At 54.0% G+C, this 9,121-nt stretch overlaps 1 protein-coding gene across 2 annotated transcripts in view; it reads left to right on the top strand.

Annotated features, from left to right (window-relative positions):
• The first annotated feature begins 4,013 nt into the window (after positions 1-4,013).
• FGF18 (fibroblast growth factor 18) overlaps positions 4,014-9,121 on the top strand; it is a 36,970-nt gene continuing 31,862 nt past the window's right edge. Inside the window, exons 1-2 of one of the 2 annotated variants that reach the window (XM_017547685.2) lie at positions 4,014-4,594; positions 4,766-4,802. In XM_017547685.2, the coding sequence (XP_017403174.1) occupies positions 4,563-4,594; positions 4,766-4,802 (69 nt within the window). In that variant the 5' untranslated portion in view covers positions 4,014-4,562. The remainder of the gene's footprint in view (positions 4,595-4,765; positions 4,803-9,121) is intronic. The other variant, XM_037745426.1, reaches the window with a different exon arrangement.

The following is a 9,121-nucleotide window of genomic DNA, read 5'->3' as shown; positions in this document are numbered from 1 at the left end:
CAAAAGAAAAAAAAAAAAAAAAAAAAAACACATTGCGGGGCTTAGTTTACTTGCACATTTGAACAAGGGGATTTAATTTAAATACATACTGTCTCAGATAAAAGTTCTAGGTGCTTAGGGTTAGTCAGTAGGCAAGGTACTTAGATGCTCTGCAGGGCTTATATTTCATAGGGTTACCAGTCAACATACATTCTCAACTCCCCTCAGAAAATTGCCTGAGTTTATTAGCTTAGAGCTGAGAATTGAATGCAGGCGTGTCTGATTCTGACCCCAAAATAGCACATAGCTGGCTATACTCTTATCTGGACTGGTGACAGCTAGCTTTCTCACTGTCCTCCTTACTCCAGCTACTAAGAATGAAGTGGAATGGTATAATAGCATTCCACTTCATTCTTAGCCACAGTAATGCTTTATTTATTTATTTTTAGATGGAGTCTCCCTCTGTTGCCCAGGCTGGAGCACAGTGGTATGATCTTGGCTCACTGCAAACTCCGCCTCCTGGGTTCAAGCAATTCTCTGCCTCAGCCTCCCGCGCAGCTGGGATTATAGGCATCCATCAACATGCCTGGTGAATTTTTCTATTTTTAGTAGAGACAGGGTTTCACCATCTTGGCCAGGCTGGTCTTGAACTCCTAACCTCGTGATCCACCCACCCCAGCCCAGGGTAAAGCTTTTTCTATTTATTTTTTATTTATTTTTATTTTTTTAACAAACTGGATTTTGACCCCGTTTCAAGGCCCTTAATTGACAACTTCTGGCATGTCTATACTATAAAATACTATCCCGTAATGAAAAGGGATTGACTACTGCAAAATGCAACAAAGGATCAATCTCAAACATGCTCAGCCAGACACAAAGAAGCACATACTGGGTGGTTCCGTTTATGTGAAATTGAAAATAAATGTATCTGCCAGCAGATAAATGATTGCTTGGGAGGGACCAGCAATTGGGGGTGGGAAGATTACCTGAGAAGAGGTGGTGCTTATACCTGGATACATTTGTCAGAACTGAACTGTACACTTAAAACTGATGCATTGCAAAACTGGTACCCTTCAAAAAGCTGTTGACGTCTACTTAATTTCCTGTGAAGGCCTGACTACAAGGCATGGTCAAGCACACTGCCTGTTTTCACCCTCATCTCTTGCCACACTCTCCCGGGCTAACCCTGCCAGTCGCCTAGCCTTTGTCCACTGGAGGTACTTCACATCTTTTACCTGACATACTCCTTTGCATGGCTGACTATTTCCTGTCTTGTGGTCTTAGCCTCAATGTTACCAAGAGGTCTTCTGGCTTCTCTGTCTCCCGTGCCGTTTATCTCATCCCACTGGTTTTTCTCAAAGCACTGGTAACCAACCAGCATTTATATCTTGGTGTATTTGCTTATTCCCCATCTTCCCTAGTAGAAAAGAAGTGCTTTTTTAGTGCAGGGACCTTGCCTTTTAATGGGGGCCTGACACTGTAGGATCTCAGTGAATTGTGATTGAATTTATAAGAAGCGACTACTAAAATAGTGGTATATATTAAGTGTTTTTTTTTTTTTTAAAGATGGGGTTTCACCATATTGGTCAGGCTGGTCTCGAACTCCTGACCTCAGGTGATCCGCCCACCTCAGCCTCCCAAAGTGCTGGGATTACAGGCGTGAGCCACCGTGCCCGGCTTATATTAAGTGTTGTATGAACATACCAAATTTAAGATTCAGGCATATAAATAGGTCATATTGGTGAATAGGTACATGAAACTAGACTTGAGGTTGTGAATGGTGGGGAAAAGAATGTGTGGTATAAAATGTATTTCGATTCAAAAGACATTCTGACTAGACGCCTCTTCAACTGTAAATTGGAAATGATCCTGCCTCCCTACTTCATGAAATTGTTCACAAAGAAATGTGAAAATAACCTGAAAACCATAATTAGCATTATTAGTTAACAGCTAAAACGTTTGGAGCTTTCATTATGTGGCAGACCGCTCATTCAGTACTCACAGTTCTGTGAGAGTCGTTACTATTCTCAGCCATATTTTGTAGATAAGGAAGCAGAAGAGTCTCAGACTGTTGCTTGCTGGAATTTATAAGTAAATGTTGGTGGCAATATTCAAATGCAGTACCTCTGATTCCTGAGTTCATGCTCTTACTCAGAACTGTTCTCTTGACTGGACTTTTTGGTCGATTTGTTTGATAAGTGAGATTGGCAAATATACTTAATCTGAAGAATGAAAAATATTGCAAGCATTTTAGATAGGGTATACATATTATATACCCACTCCATCCACAAATAATAAAAAATAGTAACCGTACAGAAAATTGGAAGCATGATTCGTAGCCAGGAGATACTTCAAACTAGCAGATGGTAAGCCAAAAATCTCTCTTGACTGGGTTCGTCAATCTTCCTATAAAGCAAGGTCAAAGATGGCGGCAATGACTCAGGTCACCGGTGGGAGCATTTCTGTCCATTTCTATTTATGGTTGGTCATTGCATCCTATCTTGGGATCCGTTCATTTTCTCCAGAACTTGGGAAGTTACGAGTAACTTTGCAAGTCCAGTTCTGGCAATGAGAACGTCTAAGTAAATTCAGCCCAAAACCTTCACGCGGGAATTTTCCCCATCACTGAGCACTTGGTTTGAAAAGGTTTTCTGCACTTGTGTCCAGTGTTGAAAAAGGGGCTGTTTAAAATAGCCTCAGCTTTGACAGGGAACTTAAAATAGCTTGCAGTGAGGCCTGATACTTGGAACAATTACTAATGTTTTATATTCATGGCTTCAGGAAATAGCACCGTTTGTCAATACCTACCTCAGTTTATGCTCTAGCGAAATGGGACCATCAACCATTGCCAACGCAAGAAGGCTTTAACCAAATACCCTGGATTCCTGAGTTTTGCTTGAACCAGTTCTCAAGTGTCTTTCTCATTGTGACCTATTTTCCTTAGCGTCAGGCCCAAGCAAAGCTTGCTTGACACGGGCTCTAGACAGTGAGGCAGGTGCGTGACAAGAACACCTACGTTTTGGGGTTGGTGGGAAGGACAGGAGTTATGCCTCTGGAAGGGGCGGAGGCGGTAAGAACCAGTGTATTGAATGGGGCCCTGGTCAAAAGAACGAAGCTGCTTCGTATGCAAACGGAGGCAAGTCTTAGCCTGGTGTCGGGAGGAGACCGAAAGAGGGCCTTAGCGTGGTCGCTGACCAGAGTCCTGCTGGATGCTTTCCGCCGTGCAGCCGCCGGTGCAGGGGTTGCAGTGACGTCTCGGGGCCGCTTGGTGGTAGCCGTGTGTTTCCAAAGCTGGCTTGCCAATGGGAAAGCCTAGCTGGGATCCCGTGAACCGACCCCAGAGCCCCGGAGGGGGCGAGGGGTGGGAAGGAGAGACGCCCCGGAGCCCCCTTCGCAGCAGCAGGGATGTAAGAAGAGGAAGGGGGCTCACTTAAGTGGATAGGCAGTCAAGAGGGTGGCTGGGAAACTCCACGATCACAGGGCGAGGAAAAGCGACCCCCCTCCAGTGGAGCCGGCCCGGGGCTGGGTGTGACCCGCCCTCTCCCGGGTCCCTATTCGAGCGCTGATGAGTGAGCGCGAGTAGCGAATGTGGGCAGGTGAGGACGCTCCGTACCTAACTGCGTTCTTGGGGACCATCGCCTGCCCAATTTGGGCAACGTTTGCGCGGAGGAGCGGGTCACTGCGCTCGGGCGCGGAGCTCCGACGGCTTCCAGCGCTATCTCCGGTCTCGCGGGTCCTGCCCCTTCGGAGCTGCAGGTCCCGTCGCCGAGAGTCTGAGCGCCTCCCCTCCAACCCGGAGCCGCCAGGAGGAGGAGGAGGCAGCAAGAGGCCGCGGCAGGCAGGCGAGAAGGCAGTGCCGCCTTTGATGTGGGCTCGGCGCACCCAGGCGAGCTGAGCGCCCGTCCGGCCGCGCCCCGAGGGGGGAGCCCCCAGGCCCAGCATCCTCATTGTGCCGGCTCGGGCCCGGGCCCGCCCCCGGCCCCCCGCCCCCTCGCCGCCCGCGCGTAGAAAACGCCCCGGCCGCCGCCAGTGGTGGGAGGCGGCGATGCGCACGGCCGGAGAGACGGGGAGGAGGAGACATGAGCCGGCGGGCGCCCAGACGGAGCGGCCGTGACGCGTTAGCGCCGCAGCCGCGCGCCCCGAACCTGGAGCGCTGAACCCTGGACCCACGCAGCCCCGCGTCCCTGCCGGAGAGCTCAACCCGACTTCCAGCCCTGCTGCGCATGCTGTCCGCGGACTGAGCCGGGCAGCCAGCCTCCCGCAGACGCCCGGACGGCCGGTCAGCAGTGAGCAAGCTTCCCCGCAGCAGCCGGGCGCCTTCTGCACAGCGGCTGCCGCCCCGCAGCCTCTGCGCCAGCCCGGAGGGCGCAGCGCTCGGGAGGAGCCGCGCGGGGCGCTGATGCCGCAGGGCGCGCCGCGGAGCGCCCCGGAGCAGCAGAGTCTGCAGCAGCAGCAGCCGGCGAGGAAGGAGCAGCAGCAGCGGCGGCGGCGGCGGCGGCGGCGGCGGAGGCGCCCGGTCCCAGCCGCGCGAAGCGGACATGTGCAGGCTGGGCTAGGAGCCGCCGCCTCCCTCCCGCCCAGCGATGTATTCAGCGCCCTCCGCCTGCACTTGCCTGTAAGCGCCCGCGCGCGGGGCTACCCACCCTGCTTGGCCGTCTGTCCGTGTGCCTGTGCCCTGTGCCTCTGTCTGCCCGCCCGTTCGTTCGCCCGACTCTTCGACTGCGAGTCTGTCCGTGCGCCCCCTCCCTCAGGTCCCACTGACCGCCTCTCCATCTTTTTTCCGCAGGTGTTTACACTTCCTGCTGCTGTGCTTCCAGGTACAGGTACGTGGGCTCCTGACATTGACCTCTCCCGCCCCTGCCTCGCGGTACCTGCTGACCCCACTTCCCCGGCCGCGCCCCCTCCCTGTGCCCCACCTCTCTTGGGCGCCAAGCCCAGTGCACCTGTTCCCAGGGCACGGAAGGGCGGCTCCGCGCGCACCCTGCGCCGGCGGGGGACCGGCCAAGGGCAAGGGGCTCTGCTTCGGGGCTAGAGCCAGCGCGGGCAGTCGCGGCCCCTGTCGGCTTTGGCTGGGAGGAGATCCCGCAAAGCCTGCGGACTCAGCCGCCGCAATCTGCCTGGCTCTAAGACCCCTGCCCGCAGCCAGTGAGGGGTAGGACCTAGGGATTTTCTCTGCCAACCTTCCCTTAACATCGCCGCTTCCAAACAAAAAGGCTTTCAGCCGAGTGGATTTCGAGTCCAGGGAGAAAGCTTCAGTTGTAAATTACCCTGCGGTTTTGAAGTCGCTTGCTGTACTGAGACACACACACAAACACACACACGCCCGGGACGAGTGGAGGCACAGGGTGCCTAGGCCGAGTGGCCGTTGCCCGCGAGGCCGCTCCCGGACGGGCCGCGCTCAGCACGCCCTCGCCCAAGGTGGTGCAGCTCTCGCTGGTTCCCCGCCTGCTCCCCGTTCGCTCGCTCTCCGTGAATCAGAAGAGGGCTTGGCGCTCAGCCTGGAAAGCACTTGCTAAAATCTGATCTGTTACTTCAGCAGCTTTCAGACTCGGGAAGGTCTTGGCACGCAGACAGTTGGAACGCTCTGGCTTCCAAAGCCGTAGAAATGAAGGAAAAAGGGTGGGGGGGGAGGGAAAGAGAAGAGGGAAAAGGGAGCCGACTTCAGCCCCGATTAGAACCAGACCTGGGCTGCCAGTGCATGGATGGGAGGGGGGCGGCGGCGGGCAAAGGGAATAGGAAGCGTCAGCTCCCCAAGCCCCCACCCTCCTAGAGCTACAAGGGGGCAGCCAGGAGGAACTGGACACAGGCCAAAAGAGGGTTGTCTGACCCTTCCCCCTCGGTGGAAGGCAGGTGGCTTTCTGGGATTAGAGAAGATGCTTAGACCTTAGCCTTCTGGATTCTGGAGATCCTCAGAGAGAGCCTTGAGCACAGGAAAGTGGTGGTTCTCCCGGTTTTCTGGCTTAGGGAGTGTTGTGTGCCTTGAGCACTGCTGCGTGTTGGCAGTGGTGGGCCTGGTGTCTTCCTTCCAAGCCCAGGAGAGGGTTGTTACCCTCCTGATAGGCACTGAGCTGACACATCCAGTGGGGCTTTGGCCTGGAAGAGTGGATGGACAGACGGACTGATGGGTTCTTTCCTCTTGCTGGCCAGGCTGGGGTCCCCAGTGACTCCTTGAATCAATACAACTGGAGTCAGTAACTTAAGACTGGCTGTTTGCCAAAGCAGATGTGACCCTGTGTGGTGATGGGGGCGGGGGTGGGGAATGGCTGGTGTCAAAGAGGGAGGCCAGTGCCAGGCATGGCCTGCCTAGTCTGCAGCTGAGCCTGCAGAGGGCAGGCCCTGGGGTCACTCCAGGGGGTCTGCTTGTCTGACTTGGGCAAGAGCTTGATTCCAGAATGCTGAGCCTGGGGGCAGGAGGGATGGAGTAGCATGGAGTAGCAGGGAAGCCTTCAGATGTGTGGCTCAAGCCTCTCGATACCTGCTGCTCTTGGTTCTTCTTGAAGTGGGGCCCAGGAGGGGCTGCTGTGTGGTCTTTGTGTTCTCCGGGGTGCTGGAGGGAGGGAGTGTGACTCTGCATCCCACCTCCACCTCCTGGCCAGAGCTAGAGCCAGCATCTTGGGAAAGAGCTGGGTGATCTGCCCGAGTTAGGTCAGGAGGCAGCCTTGGAACAGGTGAGGGAGGCTCCTTTCTCCACCGCCTCTGCCTTTCCCCTTCCTTTGCCCCTTTGTTTACCGGCCTTTCTGCTTCCGAAGTGCCATAGGACTGATGTTTTTAACCCATGGTCCATGTATCCTTGGAGTGTAAAGGATGCAATTGTGGGAGGGTGAGGCCCTTGAAACATTGCGCAAAAATGGTGCTCAGATGTGCTGTGTCTGGAAGAGGGTTCTTGTCTCCCCACAGAGTTTCAAAACATCTGTGACACCTAAAGATGAAGCAGTGTTATCCTGGGGGTTATGGGCAGGGTTGTCCCCATTCATACTACAGGAACAAAGGTGGGGTGGCCTTAATGGTTGAGATGAGGGGTAGGAGCCACATGATGTTAACTGCCAGGAGTCTGAGGCCTGCTCCCTGCTGAGGTTTGGGCAGGCTGCACTCAGTGGGTACAGTTCAAGCTTCATTAGGGTGAGCAGGGGCCAGGGGGGCCTCTCTGCATGGCAGGAAGGGCTCAGGGCTTTGCAATCCAGTGGCCTAGGCCTGAACTCCAGCTCCAGCTCCATCTTTCCCTCTCTGTGGATCCCTGGAGTCTTAGCTGCGTCATTTGTGAAATGGGTGGTCATGGGGTTAAACTGGTATATGATGGGGGGCTGGAGTGGGGGAAGAAGTTTTGCAAATTCTCACCCACCCAGGAAGGCGCATTGTTGCTGCTGGGAAATGGATGTGTCTGCACCCTTCCCTCCCCCACGTCAGTGCTTTCCAGGACTGGTCCAGTCTTAGCAGCTGAGTTTCTGGGCCCCTCCTTTCCTCCTGTCCATCGCTACCAGGCTCAGAATGGGTCCCTGCCCCCAGCTACGTTTCCATGAGCACATTCAATGCCAGATACCATCTTGCCCACCCCCAAAGCGGTGAGCCCCGCCCTCACCCGCCAGCCACCCTGGGAAGTGGGAAGCTGGGAATTTAATAAAGTCCCTTCATCCCTTCTCCATGTGACTCGGGACACCATAGATAGCTCAAATTGGAAGAATTTTAAAAATTTCCGTGGGGAGCAAGCGGCGTGACCAGTAAATTGCTTTTCTGCACTTGGCTGAGCTCTGACAATGACACCGGGCTGGGCCTTTCACGCAGCTCGGCTGGCACCTGCCTGACATTGTTCCTGCCGCCAGGCTCGGCTAGGTCCTGGCTTTCCCCAGACAGACCAGGCATGAGGCGGGCCAGGCGGGGAGGGGTGGGGGGCATCCCTTGGCCTCTTGTCCCTCCTGCCAGCCTCTTAGCCCCTTGTCCCTCCTGCAGCGCCACTTCCTCTCTCACCGCAAGAAGTGTTCAAGTTTGGAAGTTTCCTTCCACGCCCCCTCTTGGCCTGACTACCTCCATACCCAGCCTCCTCAGTGAGGTTTAGACCCTTTCTTTAATCTGGCTAGCATGCGGAAGCTGGAGAAGGTGTCCTTTGGGACAAAAAGAGGATGGGAAGCTCTCTTAGTGGATGGCACTTTTTTTTTTCCTGAGTTCTGTCATCCAGGCTGGAGTGCAGTGGTGTGATCTTGGCTCATTGCAGCCTCTGCCTCCTGGGTTCAAGTGACTCTCCTTCCTCAGCCTCCTGAGTAGCTGGGATTACAGGTGCGTGCCACCATGCTGGCCTAATTTTTGTATTTTTAGTAGAGACAGGGTTTCACCATGTTGGCCAGGACGATCTCGAACTACTGACCTCAGGTGATCCGCCTGCCTCGGCCTCCCAAAATGCTGGGATTACAGGCATGAGCCACTGTGCCCAGCCTTTTACATTCTTGAATCAACGTCACCCATCCCTCCACGGTCACATATTCATTCAACACATACTTGCTGGGAGCCTCCTTCTTGCTGCCTTGGGAATAAGGTCTGGTTAGTCCCTGGCCTCAAAGAGCTCCCAGTTTAAAGGGAGAAAGTGCCAGGTGAACAGAGGCTTGTCTATTCTGCCCCTCCTCTCCCAGCACTGTAAAGTGGAGTGAGGCAGGCTCATACATCTTCCTCCCATTTAGCAGAGGAAGAAACTGAGTGATTTGCTTGAAGGAAAAAGGTGGTGCTTGTAGAAATTCTAGAGTGTCCCTTACATCGGGAAGCTGGTTCAGTTCTGTTAACCATTCTACAGGGAAACCAAGGTAAGAGAGGGTAATAATTCTATTTCTCAGATGGAGAAACTGAGCCACAGAATGAGGAAGGGATTTGTTTAGGGTCATAACTAAGACCCAAGACTCTGGATTCAAGATCTTGTGTTTTTTCTACCATAGCAGGTAGACTTTCTCCTTAAAGAATCCTGAAATTATTCAGAAAGAGTATTGCTGGGACCATGGAGGCTTAGGGACACGCTAGGGGTCTGCAGTGAGATTCTTTCTGGACTCTGCTGTAGGGGGATGTTGAGGGCCCAGGTAGGCATCTCTGGGCTTGAGGCTGTCCGAGTTGGAGTCTGCAGGTCCTGATCCTCCTGAAATGTGTTGATCTGAGAGCGTCCCAGAGT

Source organism: Cebus imitator, unplaced genomic scaffold (assembly GCF_001604975.1).
Source record: "Cebus imitator isolate Cc_AM_T3 unplaced genomic scaffold, Cebus_imitator-1.0 Scaffold200, whole genome shotgun sequence".
Lineage (NCBI taxonomy): Eukaryota > Metazoa > Chordata > Mammalia > Primates > Cebidae > Cebus > Cebus imitator.
Note: the sequence above shows the minus strand (reverse complement) of the source record. Positions and strands in the feature narration are given on the sequence as shown.